The 27790-nt window shown below is 40.4% G+C and overlaps 4 protein-coding genes and 1 long non-coding RNA gene across 6 annotated transcripts; 1 reads left to right on the top strand and 4 right to left on the bottom strand.

Moving 5' to 3' along the window:
* Positions 1–2302: 2302 nt before the first annotated feature.
* On the bottom strand, positions 2303–6704 carry LOC103979986 (protein TIC 21, chloroplastic). Its single transcript, XM_009396267.3, has 4 exons — positions 6320–6704; positions 4967–5224; positions 3127–3330; positions 2303–2556 (listed from the first exon to the last, which is right to left on the bottom strand). Exons 1-4 carry the CDS (start codon positions 6617–6619, stop codon positions 2443–2445), a joined length of 876 nt encoding a protein of 291 aa, XP_009394542.2. The 5' UTR covers positions 6620–6704; the 3' UTR covers positions 2303–2442.
* A 2659-nt stretch (positions 6705–9363) lies between these two features.
* On the bottom strand, positions 9364–12496 carry LOC103979985 (probable LRR receptor-like serine/threonine-protein kinase At4g37250). Its single transcript, XM_009396266.3, has 2 exons — positions 10291–12496; positions 9364–10197 (listed from the first exon to the last, which is right to left on the bottom strand). The coding sequence occupies exons 1-2, from the start codon at positions 11951–11953 to the stop codon at positions 9515–9517; spliced, it is 2346 nt and encodes a 781-aa protein (XP_009394541.2). The 5' UTR covers positions 11954–12496; the 3' UTR covers positions 9364–9514.
* Positions 12497–14458: 1962 nt separating this feature from the next.
* LOC135608393 (uncharacterized) lies at positions 14459–17065 on the bottom strand. Of its 2 annotated transcripts, none has more exons than XR_010485514.1 (4): positions 16782–17065; positions 15800–15884; positions 15129–15215; positions 14459–15025 (listed from the first exon to the last, which is right to left on the bottom strand). It is a non-coding gene; the product is annotated as an uncharacterized LOC135608393 (long non-coding RNA). The 2 variants fall into 2 exon arrangements; XR_010485513.1 differs by having other exon boundaries at positions 14459–15041.
* A 1067-nt stretch (positions 17066–18132) lies between these two features.
* Positions 18133–22501, bottom strand: LOC135608394 (protein DCL homolog, chloroplastic-like). The gene is made up of 3 exons (XM_065101218.1): positions 22128–22501; positions 19745–19859; positions 18133–18630 (listed from the first exon to the last, which is right to left on the bottom strand). The coding sequence occupies exons 1-3, from the start codon at positions 22457–22459 to the stop codon at positions 18466–18468; spliced, it is 612 nt and encodes a 203-aa protein (XP_064957290.1). The 5' UTR covers positions 22460–22501; the 3' UTR covers positions 18133–18465.
* A 3371-nt stretch (positions 22502–25872) lies between these two features.
* Positions 25873–27786, top strand: LOC135608396 (F-box protein At1g47056-like). Its single transcript, XM_065101219.1, has one exon. The coding sequence runs from the start codon at positions 26001–26003 to the stop codon at positions 27627–27629; it is 1629 nt and encodes a 542-aa protein (XP_064957291.1). The 5' UTR covers positions 25873–26000; the 3' UTR covers positions 27630–27786.
* Positions 27787–27790: the final 4 nt, after the last annotated feature.

Raw genomic sequence — 27790 nt, forward strand, 5'->3', positions numbered from 1 at the left:
AGTAGGTGTTCGTCTGACAGAAGAATAAATGTGGATTCGGATTTAGGTACATATGCCGATACGCGGAACAGTGATGTCTGTTACGTCTGCAATCACGTGGAGAATGTAGGATAACGCACGTTCCCCGCGGTAGCGGGACCCACGTAGTTGCTCGCCTCCCTCCACGTGTTCAGGTGACCAATGTAGTCAAACCCACGTGTGGGTTTAACGAGAGTGGGGTTGGGGTCATGTCATCACAATAAATCAAATATACCTATTGTTCTATCTTAAATCTATTATAAATCAAATAAAGGGTATCTGAATCAGGTAAACAAATCGCGCAAGTAAACATGTGCTGTGTGTGGTGCATAATTGTGCTATTCGAAGTGTGCGTGACACTTAAAACTTGGGGACGAGATTAAATAGGATAAGAGGCGTTCGAATAATATTCGTGTCAGGGCGGGATTTGCCATGCCATTCCTTTTCTGTTTTAACTTCTTCCAAACGGACGGCTCGCTTTCCAGCAAAGAGAGAGAGAGAGAGAGAGAGAGAGAGAAGGGGGGGCTAAACGACAAGCTAAGATGTCGGTCATCTTCAGCAAAAGAATATGGTGAATATTCAATGATGGCGTTTTCTATTTGATTTATCGTGCTACAAAAGTGATGGGGAACAAAAAGGGAGCGGCGACAAATCCACTTATCCTCCTCATCATTCCACCCTCTCCGGATTATTAAATGGATCGTGAAGCATGTTTGGGATTTCTTTATGGTACTTGGATTAATCATGTTACAGAATAATAAACCCAAAATAGAACTTTGGCATTCATAGGATCCTAAAATTGTTTAATTGAATGGATGTGTCCTTACCAACCCAACAGTCTATGCTAAGTACGTCTTCAATTAGGGTTTAACTCACCAAATCTCTAGGAATTAGAAGTTGATGACAACCAACAGTTCAACTATAAATAAATTCCCACCGAACCCATTCATTATTCCCACTGCCAAGCCGATGACGATCCGATCCATCGGGACAAATGACATGTTGATCGATTGGGACCTTTTTCTCGCTTCCTGTTCCGTTTGTGCTAAGCGAAAATAATCAATCGTGACAAAAACTTCTTCTACCCCTAAGCTATTTTTATCAACAACCGGACTAGATAGTAGCTTGATCAAATCTTGAGTCAATAGAGCAATCGATAGATCAATCATTTTGCACGTTCATTAATGATTACTAGCTATAAAGTATAAAAAATCATGGAAAAACCATAGTTGGCAAACATAGATCTTGAATCTAAAATCTTGAGGACAAGAAACAAAGAGGATGGATAAAGACTTTCAACCACACACTGCATCTAACGAAAAGTAGACAATAACCTTCTTAGATCATCTCAGAATACTAGAATCATAATCCGCCTTTAGGGTTGCAAAAGCAAAACAAAAAACTTGCATCATTTTATGCTCTACTGTGTCGTATCAAGAAACTCATCGGCCAAATTGATCCAAAACTCTCTCCCCAACTTTGACTGAAGAACTGGATTAGGTTGAGGCGGAGACGTATCACCATCCCTTCCCTAAGTCTCAACCCACCCCATCCTCTTCTACCATACCACCCTCTTTATTTCAATACGAGTAATTCTCCACCTCATATTATAATACTCTAATAATTTAACATGCGAGTCTTCAACTATACCATACAACCGAACCCTCTTGTATTTTGATTACTGTGATGTAAGGTGGACACACATGTGGATCATTCATGAATTAGGTACACTGCCAAAGGAAGAACACTTAGCCAAGCATATCACTCGTACCTCTTGAATGAACAACTTAAAAGGGACAACAAGAACAAGGCATGCTATATGGACAAGTACAACGATTTCAGTAGGTGAGCACTGTAGGCTGACCAAGCCAAAATTAACACCTATTTAATATTCGTTCTAAGTTCCAAGGAACGTTTAGCCCACATACTAATAAACACAATACTTGTAGTAGTGGCCCCTACCTTTCCCTTATTCTCTTGGCACTATCAAACTGGGCCAGGAAGCTTAAGACTATGAGAGACCATACCTACTCCTCCTCATCCTCTTACATACACATCGAGCCAACTATTAGATATATTTTCCAATACTTGGGTCATAGTGGCACAAACCCTGAACAAAAATGACACATCTCTTTATATTATCAAGACGAATCCCGCTGCAAGTTCCAAAGTTCTCTTGAGGTTGCCTCTCATAACCCTAATATGAAGAGTCCATAGTTAAGGTTGTGTCGACACCTTGACTATGATTTCTAAATCTGTTTATACCACATGATTATCTTCTAGATGGCACAAACTCGGGACTGCAGATATGTAATAGAGGCAGCTATCCATCAATTTAATCAACACACAAGCAAGGTGAACAAACAGCACCTTGATTTAAAGGGGCAACTACGTTATTTCGGAGCTGGAAAACTAGCTAAGTAGCTAAGCAGCTTTGGGTATGGGAACAGCTTCCAGATTTGGCAGCGTCACCGCGCGCAGCAGTTCCAATGAGAAGACAAGCCCCAAGAAATGCGAAAGGATAGTGTTGGCTGAAGCCTGTTACAGCAAGCATAACATGAGCAAAGCAGGATAAGCCAAGCAGAACATCATTGTGCATATGTTGTTTTGATTTAACAAATAAACTGATGCTCAACATAACATGTGTGATATAGATATCATCAACTGAGCCTTGTTTGGCTCAATAGCTGTATGTTGTTTAAAAGAACACTTTCTGAATGTCCAGCTATATATATGTTTGGAGCATCAAGAAAAGGCATGTACGTAAAAAAGAGGAAGAAAAAGTATATGTACATCAGGACAAGAAAAAGAATGCAGGTATGAAGTTGCATAGAAACAATAAAATGGTTCTCGATTAGTCACACAAAACTTATATCTACCTGAAATTAGGCATTTAAGTGAATTTTCATGTCAGATACGTGTAAATGCACATACAAAGTTGCATCTGCAGCTTCACAAGTATCAATAATAGTTTATTCACAAGACATCGGAAAACATGGATATAAGAGATGAATTCAATTGTAAGAGATACGGTGCAGGTGGAGTTTAACAGATAAGGTAAGTCAAGGAAGAGGCTGTCAAGAAAATAAGTATAAGCCACAGATTTACCTGCACTAGGAACACATCCAAGGCCAACACAGGACTCTGACCAGGGGATATCCCCTGGTAGTAAGGAACCGCTGAGGTAGTAAGCGCCTTTGCAACCAGTAAACCGACGGTTGCTTGCATGCCCAGAATTGCAGCACCCATACCCAGAAGATTTAACACTATACCATTTTTTAAGGTCTTTACCACGTCAGCTCGTGGAGGAGCCTGGATGATAACCACAAAATAACGCTTCATAAATTCAATCAAAACACAAGTACCAAGCATTGTAGAGCTTTTCCAGATCAAGTTCCACTATACATATTCACAAATGATGAAAAACAAGGCTCCGTCGAAACAAAAAATGACATGCATGAAAGGAAGGTACTTAATACTCTTTTGCTTCATTCTCCTAAATTTCATCAACAGCCTACGTCACCTCCAAGTATTAGACAACTACATCTTGTCTAAAATTTAACTTACCACAATGTGCTTAAAAAGCTTTAACATGGAAAAAAAATCAGGATAAGTATCTAACAGAAATTCTAGGCAACTTGATTAATACCTTGCAATTTAATTCCTAAATAGCTATTTATAACTTCCAGAACTGCAAATTGACCTTTTATTTTCAACATGAACTAACAGAAGAATCAAGCCAAAGGGTCCAGATAATTTTACTGTCATTAGTTGGCTTCTTAATGATTCTACTTTTGTTCCTTATTTTACATGTTTGTTAACTTGTTTCGGGAAGAACAAAAGAAACAATCTCAGTATAAGTATAAACAACAAACAAGGATAATGTGTCCCAGCTGAAATGAAAAGTTCGATCATAATTTTTTTAGTTCCATCATAAGGTCAGGTTATTAAATACAAACCTTATTCCCATACAAGGTTATCCAAAATGATCACGATCATATATTGATATGTGGTTCATACAAGCATAAAGGTGTCATGATACAGAAACAGATCTTGGTGTTGACATGGCCACTAATCTAATCAAGGACATATAAGTAGAGAAGAGTTTAAATTTAAGATATAGACATGGGAATATGGGACCAAACAAATGTATATAGAAACATACATGTAAAATATTTATATAAAATGTTTAAAATTATAATACAAACTACATTAATCAAATTCTGGATCATTGAACTGAGAGAAATATTGGCATTAATTTTTTTAACATATTTCAGTTAATAAAACAATTTATGTATTTTAGAATAACTTTCTTTAAAATTATTCCTTGGTTAATATAGATTTAGTCATTATACTTGGTTTGCCTATGTATTTCCATATTCTTTTCATCCTTTCTCTTCTTTGTTTTCCCCTTTTTTTCTTCTCTTTCTCCTCTTTTTCTCTATCTTTCTTTTCTCTCTTCTGTTAGGTTGATACTTGATAGTTAAGATATATGCAGTGAGATGGTACCTAATATAAAAAAAGGACCTTCAAACCTTGATCATGGAGGTTGCTGAGAAGAAACCTTATTTTGGTACCAAAGCTCACTCTCTTAACCCAATTATTCATCACAATTAGTGTTTTAGATTGAAGCTTCAAGAGGGAAAGAAACTTCCTCAAGCTTCATCAATTGGTGAACAGTCAGGTGTCATTTGGAGTTACCTTCATACTTTTTCTCAAGTTGACTTTAGGTTAGAATTTGAATTAACATGAGCTAGGCCCCCTTACAGCTAATCTTTCTAGATATGGAACAATATGTTGTATAAATGTCATGAAATACATCAAATGACAACTCTGTATGTGCTCAAAAGTTTGCTTTTATATATATATATATATATATATATATATATATATATATATATATATATATATATAGAGAGAGAGAGAGAGAGAGAGAGAGAGAGATAACCTTTGCAGGTTCATTAGCTGTTCTCCGGAGTCTATCTGATAGTCTTATGTAACCAAATGACCAGAAGACAGAAATAAATGCAGCTGCAATACCACCAGCAGTCGTATAAAATGTAACCGGTGAGGTGATCTTCCCAGTGACAACTGTGGAGAACGATAAAATAACAGCAGCCACAACAGTGCACACTAACTGCCCCCAGAATCCTAGACTTCCCAACCGCTTAAAGTATCTAGAGGTGTTCTCTAATCTCTTGGAGACCTGCTCACGCATTAGACCAAATTAAAAGGTGATAAAAAGTCTTTTAGATGACAACATAAAGCAGAATTAAGTCAAACAAATGAAAAATAGTTGCAAACCAGCACAGACAAAAGCTCATAGGCAATATACAAAGAAAACCCTGCATTAAAAATCAAACATCAACATCCACAAACAGAAAAGTTAAACAACCATTCATGACTATTCTGTGTCGATTACATACCATCATTGAGCTCTATCAAGAGATATGTGAGCCACAATAGCCTTCTCTATTGCTTCGAATGAATTTTTCCTTTGGTTTTCCCTTTAGCCAACACCTCTAACCCAAATTGTCTCACTTCACCTTATAGCGACATTTAATCATCTTTGATATATAACATCATTACCAACCTAAAGAATCTTCCCACTTTATCTTTAACCGATGATCTCTAGTAGCACTCTAACATACTCATCTTCGTTACAATTTTGTCTTGAACATACTATCTCCTAATCACCTAAAGGTTCAACCATAAAGCAACCATTCTACAGAATTCTCTTTTTAATCTAAGGGATATTCTCCAGCAACATGCACCATAAAGGTTCCTCCTCATCTTACCAAGCTTTATTCATATGTCTGCTAATACAACAAATTCATCAATCTCCCTTTTCTTCAAAAATTCATAACATCAAAAAATTTTCTAAATTCCTTTAACATCTATATCGACTACACCTTCATTTCTTTGTTTTGTATGCCAAAGTTAACCTTCATTATATAAACCCTAAATCTTCTAAATTGCCGATCAATAGGCTAGAAGAAAGTTTATCACTATCCTACATTGGTTAATCAAAACAAAGTATTCTCGTCTTGAATATTTAAAGATGAAAAAGATAATCTGACCAATATGCGCATGTATCTCACCACCTAAAGTTATTAACCAGTAGCTCCATCATAGTTATCTTCAAACACATCGACACATCTATTGTTCCAAAACCCACAAAGTATGTGAAGTTGATTCTATAGAAATATGCAATTTATATATAATATTTGTTCGATAATTGTCATCTAAAATCAAACATGGAGGCAGATATAGGAATAAGAAAAGAAATGGAGGGGGGGACCTGCGCGAGCTTTGCCCTCTCGGATTCTTCATCGGAGGAAGGGAAACTCGAGGCCGCTTTTACCAAGATCCGGCGCTTAGGCTCGGGGAAAGGAGATGGGAAGACAGGGAAAGCGAGGGCAGGGGAAGGGGATAGGGTTTTGGAGGGAGCAGATGAGAGATCTGGGCGGCGATGGTACAGAGGGGTAGTGAAGCCGAGGGTTCCGGTACGACGAGGCGGAAGCGGGGGCGAGGAGGATGAGGCCAGCGGGAGCAGCTGGGCGGCGGTGGAACGAACCGGTGGGCGTAGCAGCGCCTGCATTCTGCTGCTGCTGTGTATGATTTCGAGATGGAGCGAGTCGATGTCCGGCGCTCGACCTCTTCTTCGCCCCCTCCTTTTGTTTCGGTTTCTTTTGCAGTTTGCCCCCTGCCATCTTTCTATTTGCATATTATATAATATTTGCATATTATACATATATATATATATATATATATATATATATATATATATTCTAATTTTTCAAGTAAGGGTCAATCTTCTTTTGGCTTGAGGAAACCTTTGGATGCCTCAATTATGTTTTGAGAGGCTTATGCCCCATAAAAATTATCTATATAAGAATATCCCATAGCCCGTAAATCTTAATATAATATTAGAATTCTAATTTTACTAGAGTGGTATCTCACTAATAACTCAAGCCCCAGAGAGAATGTCTTCTCTGCCTTCCACCTAAGCTAGGTAGAAAATTTCCAAAGTCAATCTCATCTCAGGGAAAAATAAAGCTTCATAGGGTTTTTCTATCCGAGCAATTTGCATCTTCATAGATATGTCTATTTCTCTAAGATAGTGCCTATATTGTTATGCCCTTCCTGCGATTGTAACTTACCCGATAAAAAATTTTGCTACCTTAGGACCATTATAATTATGATCGTCATTCACCTGGACATTTCATTTTTGAAACTCACCCTCTCGTGGATGAATCTTATGAAGGAATCCTTAAGAGGCATTGGATTCTCACTATTGTTTGTGTTACTCTAGTCGACATTCTCACTTTCAATTTATCCACACCTACTTGCATGGGTGCTTCGTGTTAAGGCGGAATGCTCTCTAACTAATGCAGTTTTACATCTCATAACTTCAGCAGATCATTTAGCTCCATTCATCTTCAATGCAAGAGCACTCGATTAGTGAGCTATTACGCACTCTTTCAAGGGTAGCTGCTTTTAAGCAAATCTCATAGTTGTCTTGGCACCCCTACCTCATTTATAACTGAGTGATCATTTAAAGGCCTTAGCTGGTGATCCAAGTTGTTTCCCTCTTGATGATGAAGCTTATTCCCTATCGTCTCATTGGTTAGTCTTGATCTCTCTTATTTTTGGGTCATCTCTAGTATTTAAAATTTGCCTTGATTTGGTACTGCTCTCGTGGCCCACATTGAAGTAGTGCCTTATAGATGTCTAGTCAACTGTTGTGCTTCAATGCATTTCAAGGAGAACCAACTAGCTCCGGGTTTAAAAGATCTTTCACTTTTAACCACGACTCATTTGTTGCTTAGGATCTCATGGTTTCATGTTCCATTTCACTCCCTAATTAAGGTTCTTTTTATCTTTCTCTCATGGTACTACTTTGCTATAGATCACCTAGGAGTATTTAGCCTTGCAAAGTATTTCTTGTCAATTCGCATGGGATTCCATGTGCCCCATGTTACTTGTGTTAGAGCGTAAACTAGTGATGCTTTTGACTATTGGACTTACGCCATTAAGGGTGCAATCACTTTGCCTAGTAACACAAAGTTGCTCTCCCACAATCCCATTTTACGGTTTAGATTGCTTTCATTTCACTTGTTTTTACTATGGGAATCACTTATGTTTTCTTTTTCTCTGGCTACTAAAATGTTTTAATTCGCTTGGTCATCTCTTCTTATCCATGGATTCAACAATAGTTTGAAAGGTTGATCTATTTGAGTATCCTCGGATTTATGCTTATTTTTAACTCTCCAAAGTATTTCATCACTTGATATACTCTTTCTCATTTGAACCTCATAATTAACGTTAAGGTTATGCCATCCCTTACTAAATAAAAAGATCTTATCGACATCCATAAATGATAAATCATAAATTATAAATCAAACTATTAAAATGGGTGCTATCGTAGTATCAGCTAAGTTCACGGATGTTGATGGAAACAATCTTTGAGCCGTGACCTCGGGGTCGACGTGGCTTGATTCAGGTCTAGATGATGGGGGATCTTTCCGAGACGGCTTTCGAATCCGTCGAGGTGGTCTGATGCGGTGGTCGAGACGGGGTCGCTATTTCCTCCGGGTAGGGACTCCTCACCTTCACGTCCGACGGGGACCTTCTGCTTCGCACCTGCACAAAGGTCGGGTCGGGGTGCTCGGCCCGACCCCTCCGACGATCAAGTCAGATGATAGTGGTTAGGGAATCTTCCTCCCTGTTTCTCGATGAACAAGTCGGTATTTATAGGGAAGCTTACTACTTCTTGAGTTGCCCGCTTGTAGGGGACAGGCTAGTAGCGTCCGACACTGGTATTGGCGTGGCGTGAAGGATTGAGCTTGAGCAGGGTGTTAATGTGCTTCGGTCGGTGTTCCGATCTGCATTGATCAGGTGCTGTGAGATGTTATTTGGGACATCTGACGTCACGCGAGTCTTATCGTAGTTATTATTCTTACCAACGGATAAGCTGACTCGAACTACTGACATCATAATAGTTCACGAGTTTATATTATTATAATTTAATTTATATTAATATTATTTATATTTTTAAAAATAAAAAAAAATTATTATGTCAAATAGAATACATCACAAAGATGTAACACCTTGACATTAATGCACTAACGGATTCAAATGTCTAGAGATAATAATACCCTTTAGGATTTGGATTTGAGATCAATTATTAAGTACAAAAATTTATTCATATATAATTAAATATTATTATTTAACTGCTATTTAAATCACTATATTATTTATACCTTTAAAAAAATCAATATGATCTTAGAAGGGATTATTAGAACAATCCTGTCTTCCTAAACAAAACAGTGAATGGGAAGATGAGTTGAAACTCTTGTTACTAGAAAATATACTTTGCATTGCATTACAGTACACAATTAGCAGAAGAGAAACTTTTCCTTCAACTTTCATCACATCATCCCAAACAAATCAGTATCGTGTTACAGTGAAGAAGGTTCATGGCAAGTCAGAGTCATGAGGAAGAAGAAGATGGTATCTTCTCCAGCACTTGAACAGCGTCCTTCATGGACGGCCTCCTCTGAGGGGCCACAGCACAGCAAGCGAACCCCAGCTTGAAGCAGCTCAGCATAGCCTCCTCCTTCCCCTCCACCTCCCCCCTCAGCGCCGGGTCGGTCATTCTCAGCATCCTGCCCCTCTCCTCCGCCACAAACCCCGCGTTCCACTGGCCGAGCTCCACCTCCGACAACACCCTCCCTGCGAGCAGCTCCAACAGTACCATCCCGAAGGCGTACACGTCCCACTTGGCGCTGGGCTTCAGGTTCTTCAGCGACTCCGGTGCCTGGTAGGGAGCAGCGGAGGCGATTGCCAAAGCGGAGGAAGACCCACACGGGCTGGCTCCTGCGGCCGGAGGCGACAGGTCCGGCAAGCTGCTCTGCGACTGCACCGACCGGTTGCTGCCGAATTGCCGGGACGACGTGCCCAGTCGGTAGCCTCCGCCGCCCCCCGACGTGAGCCGATCGAGGCCGAAGTCGCTGATCTTTGGCTCCATGTCTGCGTCCAACAGTATGTTGCTTGGTTTCATGTTGCCATGTACGGCCTTCTTCTCGTGGAGGTATGCGAGCCCGCGCGCCACTCCTCTCGCTATTCTGAGCCGCGATTCCCAGCTGAGATGAAACGGCGACGAGCCGAGCTTCTCTGAGAATGATGATTGCACCACGTTGAGTACACCGAGTTGGTGGGTCATGTAGTGTCGAGGAACAGATCGAGAGGAATGGTCGTGGGGCTTACTGGTAAACGAGATGTTGGCTATGCTGCCGTTGGGGGCATAGTCATGGATGAGGAGCTTCTCGTCGGCGCCCCAGTAGAATCCCCGCAAGCGGAGGAGGTTGGGGTGGCGGAACCTGGCGATGCCGCGGACCTGCGCATCGAAGTCCTTCAGCTTGTCGATGACACTGCTCTCGCCGATTCGTCGGACGGCCAGGGCGGTGCCGTCGGCAAGCACCGCCTTGTAGACGATGCTGGACCCGGTGGCGCCGAGTATGTAGGCCGAGGCCTTGAGCAGAGTCTCCAGCTCCAGCTCCGTGTCGCCGTCGACGGTGACAAGAGTGGCTTCCTGTTGCTTATGCTGGGTTGGTGTTCTGCCGCCACCCTCGTCCTTGCCTCCCTTCTGCTGTGCTTCCTCGTCTGCTTCCGTTTCGGAGGAGGCCGAGGACTCCGACGTCTCTTCGCTGTCGTCTTCTTCGTCGCCCTTCTTCCTTAAACAGCAAGAGAGCCCACCAAAGCCTTTGGATTTGGAGGACGTTGGTGGCTGTTCCTTCGTCCCGCCAATGGCTCCGACTCGTTTCATCTGCTGATGCTGCAGTCTATTCCTCTTCTTCACTTGGAATACATAGTAAAACACTGCGAAGAGAATTCCGATTCCGATGACATCTCCGACGGCTATCGCGATAATTGCAGCCGGTCGAAGGCCTCCCTGCCCGTGCCCGCTGTCGGACGGGGAAGTCCCCACGGCCGCGTTCTTGGGCATCGCCGCAAAGGCCGGAGGAGACTCGGAAAGCGTGGAAGGAATCGAGCAGAGATTCTCGAGCGGCTTCCCGCAAAGATCATGATTCCCGGCAAACGCTGTCGGTTTCTGCGAGGCGAAAGCTTCGGTCTGTGGGATCTCTCCGGTGAGATCATTGAATGCGAGGTCCACAGTGGCATTGGCTGGAATTATCGACGTCAATTCCCGCGGGATCGCGCCGGCGATCCGGTTGTGAGACAAGTTCATGTACCGGACCATTTTCCCGCCGAGATCCGGCGGCAGAGAACCATTGATGAGGTTGGAACTCAAGTCCAGGTACTCCACCAGGCCCAACCCGCCTCCCGGGAGCTCGCCGGAGTGGTAATTACCGGCGAGGGCGACGACGGTGAGGTTCGGAAGAAGAGCGAGACCGGCCGGCACTGCGCCCACCAACGCGTTGCCGGAGAGATTCAGCACCTGGAGGCCGTTCATGCGGCCGTCGAGCTCGGGGAGCTCGCCGGAAATCGCGTTGTCGGCCAACGACAACACCTGCAGCTCCGACGCGTTGAAGATGGAGGGTGGGAGGGTGCCGTTGAGGGCGTTTCCGGAGAGGTCGAGGTGGCGGAGGTGCTCGACGAGGCCAAGCTCCGGCGGAATGCTGCCCACGAGCTGGGAATCGGGAAGAACCAAGCCTATCACCCTGGAAGTGGTTGATGCCTGAGCACCAGTGCTTTCCTCCGGCAAGCCCATGCACACGACCCCATTCCATGAACACGGCGAAGTATCGTCATAGTTCCAGTCCCCGAGTGCGGTGAGGGGGTCGGAGAGGACGGAGTACTTGAACTGTAGCAGCAGCACTCCGTCCTGGTTCAGACCCAACACCAGCTCAAACAACAGCAGGACAGAAGACAGCAACAAGGAACAGCGTCCGATGCTTCGTGGGCTCATGTTGGTGCCTTGACGTAGCTCATGTCTCAGTGGGTAGAAGAATAAGAGGAGGAGGAGGAGCAGGGGGAAGGTGGTGTAGGAATACCTGCTACCTTCTTCCTCTGAGAGAGAGAGAGAGAGAGAGAGAGAGTAGCTCAACAGATCATTGCATAAAGAAAGGATAAGCTAAGCCAAGAGGAAACATGCAACACAACGGAGAGGAGTGGTCAAGGAGAATCAATCAACCAGGGTGGAAAGGGGAAAAGCCCTGATGCTTTTGGTGTCAACCCAAACAGCACTTGCTGCTTTTGAGCTCCTCTCTTCCATTTGCCAACACTACCGCACACCTCAACTCAGATTGAGGAAGAGAGAAAGAGAGAGGCGGAAGAAGAAGGGGAGGAGAAGGAATCTTTGGCTTCGGAAAGAGGACGCAAAGTTGAGGACTGAGATCCGGTGAATTGCTACTTAAACTAATATGTAGTGTATGTGCTCTGCTCTGCTCTTCTCATGTGCTTCCAAGCTGAGAGAATCTATCAGAAACCAGTGTCATTTTAGCTGCAGATGGTGCTGCATGGAGTTCTTAGGACAGTATAATATCTTCATCATAATTGAGGATTGATTATAACTTATCTTCTGGCGGGATTGTAGTTAGTGAGACCACTGCATTTATTCCATGAGAAGAAGTCTCACCAAATCCATGCATTATGGTGATGAACTATGCAGTCATCCATTCTTAGTACAGCCACATAGTGAAAGGACTAAGAAATGAACTCTAAAAACTGCTATCTTTGAGGTACTGTTGAAGGTGAAGTATTGGAATATGAGACATGATTAGGCAACCTGAAGCAGAAACTACACCCTTTTAGGTGGCTGGCCATCCTAAGCCACCTGTAACAGCTACTGCACTTCATCTTCTCCACTGTACTGCACCTGCATGGTCCTGCAAAATGGAAAGCCAATCAGGAATAATGAAGGATAAAAAATTGCATTTGATGTGACAACGAGGCAAACAATTATCAGGATCTTTTCCCTTACCACCCCTCTCTCTCTCTCTCTCTCTCTCTCTCTCTCTCTCTCTCTGCAGTAGTGATCTCTTCAGGCCCACCAGCACTGAACTTGATGTTTTGCTCTCTGCAGGACATGGAAAACCATTTTACTTAAATGGGCATATTTCCTGCTTGCAGGCTCTTCATTATTTTTCATGCAACATCACCATCTCAAGTTGCTTTCAATACCTAATCCAATTCAATTATTTCAAAGGCAGCTACAGATTGGTGGGTCTAATCTCTTGCAATTCCATTGTCATCTGTCCACTATCAGCTGTTCCTAACAACAATTATGGATGTGCCACTTCCATATCTTTCTTCTGTAATGACATATCCACCTCCATTCTGTAATACATCTGACTTGTGTGTCTTCAGCAGGTGATAGATACTCTCCTACTGATAATCTTGTGACATGCAATAGGAAATGAACAATGAGAACTATTTGTGAGGTTTTCTAAGTGAAATATATTTCAGTTTCTTTTAAATGTTTGAGCAAATTGAATAATATTATTTTTTGAGGAGGAAAAACATTTATGCCCTGTCAATCTGTTGTCTTCACTGAATGATGATGTCTTCTAGCAGTAGGCTTTGCATGTTGCATTAAATCTTTGACATTAATTCTGATGTGAGAAAATAAAACAACTCTAAATAAATAAAAATTGACACATGGAATGAATAGATACATAAGATGTCAACTCGACAGAGTCCATAGAAACTCACATCATTCACCTTTATCTACAAGTAGAGTGGAAAGAACAGAGGACAATCCAAGAGAAACTTTGTTTGCACCAAACAAAAGCCGATTCATTGACCGCCCTGCTGGGAATCAAATGGCCAAAGATTAATGTTCTTGGCTTCCTTCTGGTGGGTGTGTGCCTACCTACGCATTTAGTATTGACAGGAGCAGTAAAGAGAGCTCTTCAATACTGCATCTGCATCAGAGATAACTTTATGGTCAACCAAGGCGAGCTACCGCCCACCTAACTCATACTTCATTTCACACCAACCTCATGAATCAGAATATAATGCAAGAAACAGTTATCAAAATAAGTTTTTTTTTTTAGGTGATTTTTTTATCATAAGGAAGCTTGGATTTTGTACGTGAGGAGTTGACTTGAGTGTGTCCGAGTAGTCATGTCACCGTAAAATAAAAATGACGACGAGATATGAAGATCGTTCTATATCTGTATGGATGGCTCATTTTGCATTTACGTTAGTGCCGACGTTAGTGCCGACGTAATTGCTGAACAACTCGACCATAAGACACATCCTAAGCAATGTATACATTATTTTTTAAATTAATTTCTATCACAATTTTATGAATATAAGCCTTAATTTAAGAGTATAATTACTTACAATACGAAAATAAACTAACCTCAAATAAAAAAATGGACACGTGGAATCTAGAGTGACGAAGGATACCCACCCAGTAAGATTTATCATATCAAAATGAAAAATATTATATCAAGATGAAAAACTATTCTCCCGAATCTTTAACTCTATATAAAATGGGCCTCTTAGTAGCGTAATCAATACGAAGTTTTCTCTGTAATCTTTATGATGTCCTCCAAAGAAAAAAAGCTCTCGTCCTCCTGACGATCTCAATCTGACATCGACAAGACGCCCAATAACCTCTCCTTGAAGAACATTTTCTGCCCCGATGGGTTGAATCAATTGATTCTCTTTTTGTTTCACAAAACAAAAGAGTTAGTGCAACAACAGAGAAAGAGTAGCGAAGTCTTCATGCTCGGACGCAACTCTCCTCACGCCCGTGTGAGCCGCGCCGCATCTTGGTCGGACTGGAGGGAACTCCCGCCGTGGCGAATGACCCCACAGACGCGGCTTTTATTCGCCGTCGTACTCCTCGGCGAGTGCAAGCATATTCCTGCGTCACCGTCCTCGTTTGTCAACTAGCAACCACAAGGCAATAAAAGACCAGGTTTACTCCTCTCTCTCTCTCTCTCTCTGCCGACACAGCCATTCCACAGCAATCATACATAGTTGCAGCATTATCATTTCCACCATGGCAAGCATTCGTACATGTTGCCTGTGATCAGAAATGGCTGTGTGTGTGCTTGCATCAATTTCCATCAACGAGAAGCTTTATAGCACCATCAGAAAAGATTGGATTAGATAATTATGCTCCTTACCTTCGATCAATCCTCGGACGCAAAGCCAAAGTCCTTTGTGTTGGTAGCTGAGTGTACAAATGGAGAGAAATAATCCTGCCACATAATCTGTAGTTGATTTAGTCAAATAAAATTTCCAAGATATGTGATCTCAACATATCTACTAATTACTTATTAGTAGTGTCTATTAAATACTCGGGAGAAACGCTAATGTAGTGATTGGTGGTCATAATACTACCATTCTAAAAATGATTAAAGTATGTATTAATTAGTGTGTCATCTGAATACTACAAGACATTTGAAGTAGAAGCAGATGCAATTAATTGTTAATGCATGTTCAAATCAAGTCTTTTAGGGTATGTTCAAAGCGCTTTGAATTTAGAATTTATGCTTCCAAAACCATGATTTCTTTATGTTAGTTCCCTTGTCACTGTGCGCTCCGTGGCGACCAATGAGACTCTTTAGAAGATGATCTATGTGCAATCAAAAGTAGACAAAGTTAGTCTATCACTTGGTGTTAATCTTGTACAACACTCATGCACAATCTAAAAGTTGTGATAAAGCATCAAAAAAGATGAGATAAGGTTTGCACATTCCTAAAACATGGTAATTTGCATTAACTTTGTTTGATGCCATAGATCTACCTCAAAAGCATATCTTGTAAGCAAAGAAATGTTTACACATGGTGATACCTTTCTGGGGTTGCATCACATGCTTCTGGCATCATTGATTCCATATTTGTGGCCTTGGTATCTCCCTTTTAGCTGGACCTCTGTCCTGTTGATAAGTAAAAATATTCCATCAGCAGATCAAAGTACTAACAATAGATTTTTCATCCATGATATGATTCCTTTCTTTCCTTCATGCATATTGAAAGAGAATCTGAGGGCTAACTAAAGCAGCATAAAACAGGGCCCTGAAAGGTCATTCAACATTAAGTGAACCAAGCAAGAAGAACAACAGAAGAGTCATGGAAATAACATAAACAAAGAAGAAAAGGTTTATAATTTGGATCAAAGATCCATAAGATTCCGTGGACAGAAACGAACTGTAGCAGGGTTCATGGAGGCAAGCTTCTACCCACCATTAAAACAGCAGTGTAAGAATTCAAACAATTTCCTGACTTAAGCATGAAGATAGCAAACGAGGATTGAGTTACTCTTGCCAAATGTTATACAGGAAGGATTCTTATAGTCTGAAAAGAATAGTTTATTAAAATAAAAATAAAAGTTATCTGGATTAATTTTCGTGTCTTCAATTTTGTCTTAACTTATCTATTTCTTCTACAATTTACATATCTAAGAGTTCAAAAACTTTTTGAAAACAAACAATCTTTATGCAAAACACAGCCAAAGGTTTCATATATCCAAAATAGGATGTACTACACAATCGTCACTTTGTCATCTTTACTTTCTGCAGCTAACAATTCGGACAAGATGTCCAAAAGAAAGATCAACAAATTGGAAAGCTGGAACACATTTGACCCAGTTAATGCTGGAACTTGAACAGGAACTTCAAACTTTAGAAGTTTGCATTGTGTTACAACAAAGTTGTACTATTCATTCAATCATCACAATTATATACATGAAGTATCTATGTGCCATACACATTAGCCTTAACATTTTAGCTTACAAATTGAATGAGAAGAGTAGTTAACACAAGAAATCAACCTACGTTGCGATAACGATTTTACGGAGTGCCAACAGGACTTCAAGGAGCGCGCGGATTCGGTGCCATAGGATCCGAATCCGATCTAGGGTTTGGCGGGGGTGAGGGTTTGCAGGAGGATCGAGGTGGGGGGAAGATGAAGATGCGACAGAAGTGGAGTGGAACGATCTCCTTCTCATGGCGGTGAGGGTGGGCGCACGGAAAGAACCGGGAAATGGGGAGGATCGAATAGGGTTTCCATTTGGGAGATCGCCAAGAACAAGAAGATGACGAAGGGAGACGAGGAAGAAGAGAAGGGGTTGGGATGGGTATAGTCGGAGTCCTCCACCTAGCACATCATGGCCGTCCACTAAGATTACTGATGCGAGAACGGTCCGATCATATTTCATGTATATAGTGATTGGAGCGGATCCGATCCCAAATGTATCGGGGGGCGGAGTGTGGTAACCTGCTCCCGACGGAAACGCGGTGAGCTCAAGGGCCGATGGTCATTGGCCCAAATATTCGGCCCCACAAGATCCACATCAGCTGCATGGGTCGTGCCCGATGGCGTGAGGCAAACGGAGACTGTCTCCTGTTGGTATAGATGCAGATGAGTCAAGAGGCACTCCCGGGGCCACGTGTGAGCTTCGGGTTCCGGAGCAAACGGTTTAAGTTGCTAATTTTTTTTTATTTTTATTAAAAATAATAAAAAAAATATATATATAAAATATAAATTTATTTTAAAATTTGATCATAATATCATTTTGAAAAATGATTAGAGACATTCAGCTTTTTTTTATTTGAGACTCATATTTTACAATTGGATCATTACGATTGACTCAAATATTTTGCAATTGAATCATTATCTTGACTTAAATACTCTCAAACTATCGATGATGAAAGAGGCATTGATCGATTTATCTTTTTTTTTTAATTTAGAACCATTGATCACCCAAAACTTATTTTGATTCAATCTAAAATCGACAAACCATAAAGCCAATTCAATTCTAGTTCAATCTGATTTGATTCCGATTTAAATTTGAATTGAATCGCAAATGGGATCCACTAGACATGAGCAAGCTGCAATGATCTCTGCAGCATGTTGAACATTAGACTGTACTTAAAATGAAATTTTGATCAACAATTGCAATTTGGGAGATGAGAAAGCAGCAAAGTTTCTGTTCAAGTTATGGATGCATGATAGGTAGAAGCTAAAACCAGGGAAGTATATATGATGCATCAGAGTCTTGAATAACAATTCTGGAAAACTTAGCCTCATCAAAGTAAGGCTTTTCTTTCAACTATCAAAAATGAAGCAATCAGTCAGGAGCACAACCTAGTATTGTAATACACCAACATTGGTGAATGGTTTCAGTGAGTTTTCAAAGTGACATCAAGCATTGATTTCAGCATCTCAGCTACAGCTGTCCACAAGATCAAAAGAGCAATAAGGTTTTGTTCTACAGCTCTGGAAAATCATAAGGGACTACATAAAGCATTTTGATCAATTACATCTGTGTTCATAAAAATGATTACAGCTGCTACTGCAAAATCATCACTCCATTTGGTCATCATATCATGAACATCTGAGGGTTCATAGCGCAGAAAGAAAGGATTAAGAGATCACTATCTCATCCATATGAAAGATCCAGGCAACTCTTGGGAATGACAACAGATGTTACAAAATGTGTCCGGTGGAATAAAACCTTCAGCTACGTTTGAAATGCTCACGAATGAACTTTTCCGCGTGTGATGGATACTTGCGTTTGACGTATGCTCGAAGACACTTCTGGTATGAAAAGTCTATCCAGCCACCATCAGTTCGTACAACAAAGAGGCATCTTGAGTTTCCGAATTGTGGATGTCGATCGACCTTCACGAAAACTGCTGTTAAGCTTCAGCATTTGCAAGAGAGGTGTACTACCGTCTAGAAAGAGTGGTGACCAGAAATTTTTTTTTTCTATCTTGCATTCTGATCTTCAAGACGATGGCTGTGTCAGATTAGTTAAGTAATATATTTCTTTTTTTCTTCAAAAAAAAGCCTACAGTATTTGTCATAATATTGTTATAACACATCTATCTTGACTGATCATAATCTATAAATACATTAAAAGAAACTCAAAAGCAATATAAACATATGAGAAACTGATTTACTAGTAAAAGGGATTAAAGCAATTAAGAAAGCTCAAATACAAACAAGAACGAGATTATCTAGTAAAGGGGACTAAGAAACCAAACAAATACCAAGTGACCGAAACCTCGAGCCAACTAATAAAACAGTAAGGTCTGTAGCTGAAGTTGAATCACAATGCTGTGCGACAAGAGAAGAACAAAAGAATTGTTTTGGAAAAAAAATGTTGCAAATCTGAATTTAAAGGCTGACAAAAATCACACATGCTTACATAATGATGATGAATCTCTATCATGAACTACACGATCATCATGTCCTATAACAAAGAATCAAGACCTGGTCTCAAATCAAACTGAAAAGTAAATAACAAAATTAACAACATGATGGTTTTGTTAAATTCTTGTACAGTCATGATATAGATATTTTTGCTGACTGTGTACTAATGAAATTGTTAATTGCAATTTGTGGGGTTTTTACTATTCATGCCACAATTCACATGCAGCTTAATATGGAAGGTTCATCCTAACTTCACATTGTAGCTCACTGATACAGGATCAGAAGTACCATCATCTCTATTAATATATGTACTGTGCAATGTTCAATCAGAGGCAACTGCTATATCTCGTACATTTGATTAAAGTTTTTTGAACAAATCAGAATTAGTAGAATCTATGATAATATCATATGATAAGAAGAATCATATTTTCATATTTTGTACAAATAGAGATTGACCTAAAACAATAAGAACAGAGATAAAAAAAATCATATTGGTGGAAATTGTGGGAACTATTGTGGTGAATGTAAGTATAAACAAGGAGAGAACATATGCAACATTCATAAACAGGTTGTACGTTACCATTATAGAATCAAGACCACAACCAATCTTATCTTCTGAATGAGGATGATAAGCGAGAAGTTTTTCTATGACTTCCTTTTCATCTTCAGCGCTCAAACGCTCCCCATCCCCGTATCTGCAGGGCACTAATTTTGTAAGGGGTAAAATAGTATTTTAAAAGCATCATGTAAGCTCAAACAAGTTGGTAGGAGAAACAATAGCAACCAAGACAATGACATTGTCCTTACCATGACAGTCCCAGAAATTATAAAGAGAGATGAGATTATAACTATATGCAACAAAATGCAGCAGACTTCTAATTGTCAGTATGCAAGTATATACCCACTAATGAAAAAGCTTTGGTAGCACAGACCAAAAATAGACCTAACTTAAGATTTTGTTAAGTGGTTAGTGGATGTGCATATCTGCCTTATATAGAGATCAATAGCAGTGATTCCAAATGGCTATTGTTCTTGAGATGTGCATATTTCAAGTAGCCAAGTGTCGCAATCTAGTTGACTGATGATAGGAAGAAGAATCCCTCAGAAGATAGCAATTTTCATTCCTTCAAGTTGGTTTCTATTTCTCAAGAGCTACCACGTTCAACAATGGATGCTTCGGTTGACACCATCTCAAGAAATTTTGGAGCATGGTTCTAGACATTCATTCTCCCATAGTGGCACAATCAACTCCCATAAGCAAACAAATCAACAATAATCCAACTGTTCCATGATCAAAATGAGATTCATTAAATGCTCTAGCAAGTGTGTGCCTCCTAAAAGAAAGTCACCTTTTTTTTTTAATTTGTCCAACTAAGTTTTGGTTATTTCCCTCCATATAAGGCTTCTCTTGAAGAGAAAAAAACCTACTCTTGTTACAGTTGGCATCCAAAGACAAAGTAAAGTCATTCCAAAAAGTGATGAAAACTAAAATTTTTAACTAAGCCTAGCATGCCAAGTTTGACACCTCACTCTGAAATTATTTGTTCATTGTCTTTCCTGGTAATGACAGGATGAGCTTCTTAAACCTAGTTAAAGTTTTCCACAAACTTGTTTGCCAGTAATTCTTATAGGTTTCCTCATTTTATTGCAAAAAGTAATTTTTAAACCAAACTTTACATGCCAAATTGAACGTCTAACTCTGGAAGTATTTGTTCATCAAATTTTCCCTTTAGTGGCATGATGGGATTCTTAAAACTTGTTAGAGTTCTTCAGAAATTTGTTTGGTTAATCATTCTAATGGGTTTTCTCATTTTATAACTTCATATTGTTGATAAAGCTAAGAGAAATTATCTCATAATTCTTGCTGTTTAAATTGTTTCCTTTCTGATGTGTGTTTCAATGGCCAATGAATTGTTAACCAGATTGAACAAATGGCTACTCCTACTTTTGTTGTCTGTCCAGTTTGTCCCTTTTTAGACACATTCCTGAATCTTGAGTATAACCATTTGGTTCAGAAATTCCTCTCGCTATTTCTGTTCATCAACTGAACATCCTTGGCCGTACAAAACAAGAGTCAAAATCTTTTGGAATTCTAGTACTCTTTGATGAAATGGATGGTCAACTCATTCCTTTGACCACAAAGTTAACTGCTCATAAGACACAATTCTCAACGAGGCACTGTTCAAAAGTTATGCATCACTATTCATAAGTTAACTGTTGAGTCTTAACGACATAAGCTGACTCAAAACCCAAAGTACCGAAACAGCCTGGAAAATACTAGTTGATAGACATTGGTTACCAATTTGTATGGTTAGAAAAGAATGGTTTACCAAGCTAAACTGAGCTATATGGTCTATTACCAGTGCTTAGTTAGACCAGTAAACATCAGTTGGTACAAATCAATCACCAGTCCAACCAGTATTTTTCAACCATCTTATTAGTTCTGCAGAAAGGTTTTGTCTTTTTATGAATTATTTCTAGCACTAAAATCAAGACTTTACAACCAAAAATCATCTCACTCGCAATAGTCATTGCCGACTAGTGCAAGCAACAAACAAATTGGACTCTACTGGATCACCTTTCAAAACTATGAATAACCAATTTACAGAAGATTCTCAAGTGTCATGCCAACATCTCCATTTCATAAATTAAGTTCATCAGAACACAAACAATTGGAATCAACAATCTATCGAACATAAAGTGTGCAAAGCTTAAGACAAGATCGTCTCATTCGAACCTAATTTTTCACTCTAATCCTACTAATGGTGACTACAAAATCAAATGTACCATAACAAACCGGGGACTCCTGAGTAGCAAAATTAAAGAGTTGATTTTGGAGATCAATTCATTTGCCACAGAGCCTGTGTATGTATAATATCAGTTTCTTTAATTGGTTTCTACCTACTGGCAGCGAGCAAAATATCAAGAGGAAAAAAGGAAGTTTTACACGAAAAACAAGATACCTATCGGAGTGAAGAATCTCCTTGGTGAGGATCCTGATGGGCTCGATGTCCTTAAGGATCTCCTCCTCCTTATCCTTCCATCGCCTGTGCTCTGGCTGCTCCTCCCACGGCACCCCCTGCATATACAGCGGCGCAACTGGCCCTTTAGGGCCGCCAGACGTGGCCGGGGCACCCTCACCGGCGGACGCAGCGGCCGGGGGCGAGAGGGGCTCGTCGGTCGAAACGAGGCCCGAGGCGAAGCGCCGGGGCAGGGCCGCCGCGGTCGCGCGCAGGACTCGGGCGCGCAGCGGGGCGCCCCGCATGAGAAGGAGAGCGGCGGCGGAGGAAGCCATTAAGCAGTGAGCGAGATCGCAGTGGCTGTGGCAGGCAGCAGAAGGGGAATCCCAAACGTTGGGTGCGGAGCTAATATACTGTTACAACGGGTCGGGTTTGGATGTATGCATTTTGGTCCACCCGGATCCGAACCATCTCTAAACTACTGTGGTTGCTGGTGAAGCGATCAGAGCCATCCGATGATAGCCAAACTATGAAGTCTTAAAGTCCCATTAACAGATATTAATATACAAAATTTTGGGGATTTTCCATTAAAAATTTATTCTTTTTTAGTTTTTTTTCATAAGATACGTCAGCTTTTAATTTTCCCATGTGGTATATTTGGACCCGACATTATCGGTTACATTATCTTTCTTTTTCTTTTCTCCTAACTTTCTTCGTTGCTATCGAGAAATTAACCCTCAAGAATTAGTAACTTGAGACTTGCATTTGTGTTGTCGATGGCATGGGAGATCCATCGAGACGTCACAATGGGACGAAGAAAGTGATGCCTTGTCTTCCTCTACGTCGTTTTTGCTTTGATTCGAGCCCAATACTTTCTCTTATACCCTTAATAAGCAAGAGTCATTGATCAAGGCATCATGACTCCTCGATTACGGTCACCAAAAATTTGTCGGACCAAATCTTATCAATGAGTATAGAGAAAATACGAAGGGGGAGGACAAGTGACTTCGGATGGCTAGTGAGTCAACCTATTGCTCTATGAAATAGGCCTTATTGTATATGATATTCATGATTTGTGAACTCTAATACTATATTATTTAGATGTAGGATGTGTTATCTTCGACAATCTCCGAGCGATCATAGTTAGATAAAAGACAATCACGACAAAACGAAGAGGTGGAAGTGATGATTAACAATACTCATGCCCGCCTAAAGTAGGAGGAGGTGATGAAGAATAACACTCAAAATATTAGAGAAAAAAATATCAAATTAAAAAATTAAAAACTCAAATACCTTCAGAAAAATCCAAGCTTTTTCAAAAAAATCACCCAAAAAAGAATTTAATAGCAAATGAAAAAATTACTCATAAATTTGATTATTTTTATTTTCAAACTTGACTTACTTAAGTACCTATTTATCTTAATATATCCACCCTATATTTAATTAAATTAATATTTTGATCCAACTTAGCCTAATGGAGTAAGAAGAGTGTCCAAAATTCTAACTTATTACCATCACAATAATATAATGCAAATAAACGATCAAGTTGATCAATCAATCAATCAATCAATGATTTAGTGATATGAGATTCAATCAACCACGTCAATACTACTAGTATTAATTGATTTAAATTTTAAAATTAAATACCTAAATATATTTAATATTTCAATAATCAACATAAAAATTTAAAACGTAAGTTTTGGTTAATTATCAAATGATAGTCAACAAACGAAGATTAATATTAGTAATATATGTGCATGGTTTTATACTTTTCAAGGAACATAAATCTCAAATTCCAATTTAAAAGAAAAACACAAAACGATGACTTATTTTAGAAGAATATATATGTATGTATGTATGTATGTATGTATATATATATATATATATATATATATATATATATATATATATATATATATATATAATTCTAAAATGAAAAAAAATATTTATTTATTATACTAAAAATTCTAAAATATAAAAAAAATAACTTTATTTTTTAATAATAAAAATTAAAATTACAGAATTGTTGATTTTAGAATGAGCAATTTCAATTCGAATCGAACCGTGATCAAGATTTATTATTATTATTATTATTATTATTATTATTATTATTATTATTTTGTTTTGACGATTCTTCTTTGAATAAGTCAAAGTAGCAACGCATAGAATAAGTCACGGTAGGCAACGCCATGACCTAGTCAAGTTCTTCTTTCTTCCACCGCTTGTTCACAAGACTCGTGCATGCCAATCTCCACAACCATATTGATGTTCTTGAATTGAATTACTAAGTCAAATCTTAGACCATAAGCTCTATTTTGGTTCACCAACAGGTGTTTGAAACTACAAATTAGCTCATGACGAAGGAGGAGAAATTACTCTTCCGAATTCGATGTATGTTTTGCTTCGATTCTACTAACAAACATGAAAAGAAATGGTAATCGGATCACCAAATATGATAGAGGTTCAATCATCTTAGCATCATCGATCGATAATATTTATTTCCAAGAAGGATAAAGTAGTGTTTTGGTATCTCAATCCGATCATCTTGACCTCATCGATGACTAATATTTAATGCACATTACAATGTAACTCTAATTTTATCCAAAAATACTTATTTAATTGGATATCTTTCCTATATTGCTATTGACTTGTCAACCGTATGAATCGACTCAAGTCTTCTCCCATTTCCAATCCTAATCGTTGACTTTTCTAACCATCTATGGATTCAATAGTATGATTAGGTTTGTATTGAGCATGAAAATATTTATTATCCATAGTTCGATTGATTAATAAATTATTATACAAGTGATAGATCATCAAATTCAAAGAGTACAATCAAATATATAGGATAAGATAGATTTATAGTTTAGAGCCTTAAGAGTGCTACATAAACGAGGATGTTTATATAGATCGAGCCATCAAAATCATGAAATTGTAGTTTGTCCTCTTCCAAATTTAGATTCATGGAAATTTTAATCATGTTTTATACATAGTAGAGTACTAATATGCTTGTGATGTACTAATATCCATAGTACACTTCAAAAATTTCATGTTGATTGTTTTAAATGAGTTATTGGTACATTCATAAAGAATTCTTTTAATACTTAATACCATAAAGAATTAGGTATATAAACCCATTTTAGGTATAATGGTGGAATAATATTTAGCTTAGTTGATATAATTGAAAATCATTTGTACACCAAAACATTTTTACAATAATTCCATATTATAAGAATATTAGAGATTTCTTCTTTTGAATCATATGTTGTAAAATGATTAATATTAGTGATAGAAAAAAATAAAAATATTTTAATTAAGTATATAACCAATTTATGCAATTGGAACTTAAGATTTTTATTATAGTGATCAGTATGATATTTTATATATAATAATTATTTCCAATTATATATATAATATATCTACAAAATATTTTTTTCCTTTTTTTATTATCTGAAAAAAGGGACTAAGTCTTATATTAGACCAATGCGGAATTGGCATGCGGTCAAAATGCTGATGCTAATCTATTCCATCACATCATGCGCCGCCCTGAAGGATGTCATGTCCATCACCGCCGTCCGTTCGAGTAAGTTCGACGCATGATTGATGCGGTGCCGTTGCTTCCTGTCGCTACTTACGTCACGGAAACGGGCCTATCAAGTCGCGTCTTGAGGTACGACGTGTAGCGGCCGTCGTAAAGGATTTATATATTCACACAAATATGTTTAAATATATCTTGGAATTCAAGGCGAGTTTATGGCCTCGATTGAAATCCAATTTGAAGTCCGCTCCTTCCTTCCTGAGTAGAGAGAGAGAGAGAGGTGGAAGAAGCCTTCAGATCCGGACGCCGCCTTCTTCGCCCCACTCCGGCCGCCCTTGATGGGCCAATCGGCATCCACCCCATCCCCCGCATCCTTTTCCTCCTCCTCTAGCCGCCGCGTTAAGCCACTCTCATCCTGTTCTTCCGCGGTAGCGGCCTCTGCAGCTAAGGAGCTAGCGGTAATGACGAACGGAGACGCCGCGTCGGGGAGCGGTGCCGTTTGTCCGTCAAGGGACCATACCTTGGACCTCCCCGACGAGTGCCTGGCCCTCGTCTTCCAGTCTCTAGGCTCCGGCGACCGGAAGCGGTGCTCGCTGGTGTGCCGGAGGTGGCTCGTCGTCGAGGGTCAGAGCCGCCACCGGCTGGCACTCGACGCCCGGGCCGCCCTCCTGGAGGCCGCGCAGACCATCTTCTCCCGATTCGACGCCGTCTCCAAGCTCGCTCTCAAGTGCGACCGCCGCGCAGACAGCATCGGCGACGGGGCGATCGCGCTCATCGCCGCCCGGTGCCCCAACCTCACCCGCCTCAAGCTCCGCGCCTGCCGTACCGTCACCGATGCCGGGATGGCAGCCGTTGCCGATCACTGCCCAAGCCTCCGCAAGCTCTCCGTCGGGTCGTGTACGTTCGGCTCCAAGGGCATTGAGGCCGTCGTCCGGGGCTGCGCTCTGTTGGAGGAACTATCAATTAAGCGGCTCCGCGGCCTCCCCGACGCCACCGTCATCGGAAATGTCGTTGTCAAAGCCGCCTCACTCCGATCTGTCTGTCTGAAAGAGCTCTACAATGGTCAGTGCTTCTCGCGGCTCATCGCCGGATCCTCCAATCTCAAGACCCTAAAGCTCATCCGATGTTCCGGAGACTGGGACAGGCTACTCGAGGATGTTGCCAATAAGGTCCCTGGAATCATCGAGATCCACCTCGAGAAGCTCCAGGTCAGTGATCGTGGCCTTTCTGCGCTCTCCTCCTGTGCCAATCTCGAGATCCTTCACCTTGTAAAGACCCCGGAATGCACTGATGCGGGCCTCTCATCTGTTGCTGAACGTTGCCACCTCCTCCGCAAGGTCCACATCGACGGATGGAAGACCAATCGGATTGGTGATGAAGGTCTCATAGTCGTCGCTAAACAGTGCCCTAACCTTCAGGAATTGGTGCTTATTGGAGTTAATCCAACGGCTCGAAGCTTAGGGCTTATAGCGAGCAATTGCCGCAACTTGGAGCGCCTTGCCCTTTGTGGCAGCGAAACCTTTGGGGACGCCGAGATCACATGTATTGCCTCCAAGTGTATGGCTTTAAAGAAGCTCTGTATCAAAGGATGCCCGGTATCTGACCAGGGAATGGAAGCCCTCGTCGGGGGTTGCCCAAAGTTGGTGAAGGTGAAAGTGAAAAAGTGCCGGGGGGTGACGCCAGGATGTGCAGATTGGTTGATGACATGCAGGGATGGGATGCTGGCAGTCAACTTGGACATCACCGGACCGAACGAGCAACAGGAAGCGAGTGTTGGTGAGAGTAGGATTATTGAGAGTAATGAGCAATTGGTCGATCAGATTGGAGCTGTTGAACTTCTCCCGTCGAGCAGTACCTCTAGGCCGTCGCCATGGAAGACGCGGATGGGTTATTATGCTGGTAGGAACTTTGTCGCCTCTGCTCTCAGAAGATGGTCCCATGGAAGTAGCAACTCCAATCATACGTGAAATGAAATGATGTCTTTCTTTTGCTTCTTACATTGCTAAGTGTTTGAATTTGTATGTCAATTAACTCTTCATGGCTAGGGTTGTTATGTGCTACTATTGCTGCCCATAAGCTGTTTATATTGACTTCTGAAAGTAAACAGTTGGTAGTGTTGCTATCCGTA

The sequence above is a fragment of the Musa acuminata genome, chromosome BXJ2-3 (genome assembly GCF_036884655.1).
Source record: "Musa acuminata AAA Group cultivar baxijiao chromosome BXJ2-3, Cavendish_Baxijiao_AAA, whole genome shotgun sequence".
Classification (NCBI taxonomy): Eukaryota; Viridiplantae; Streptophyta; class Magnoliopsida; order Zingiberales; family Musaceae; genus Musa; species Musa acuminata.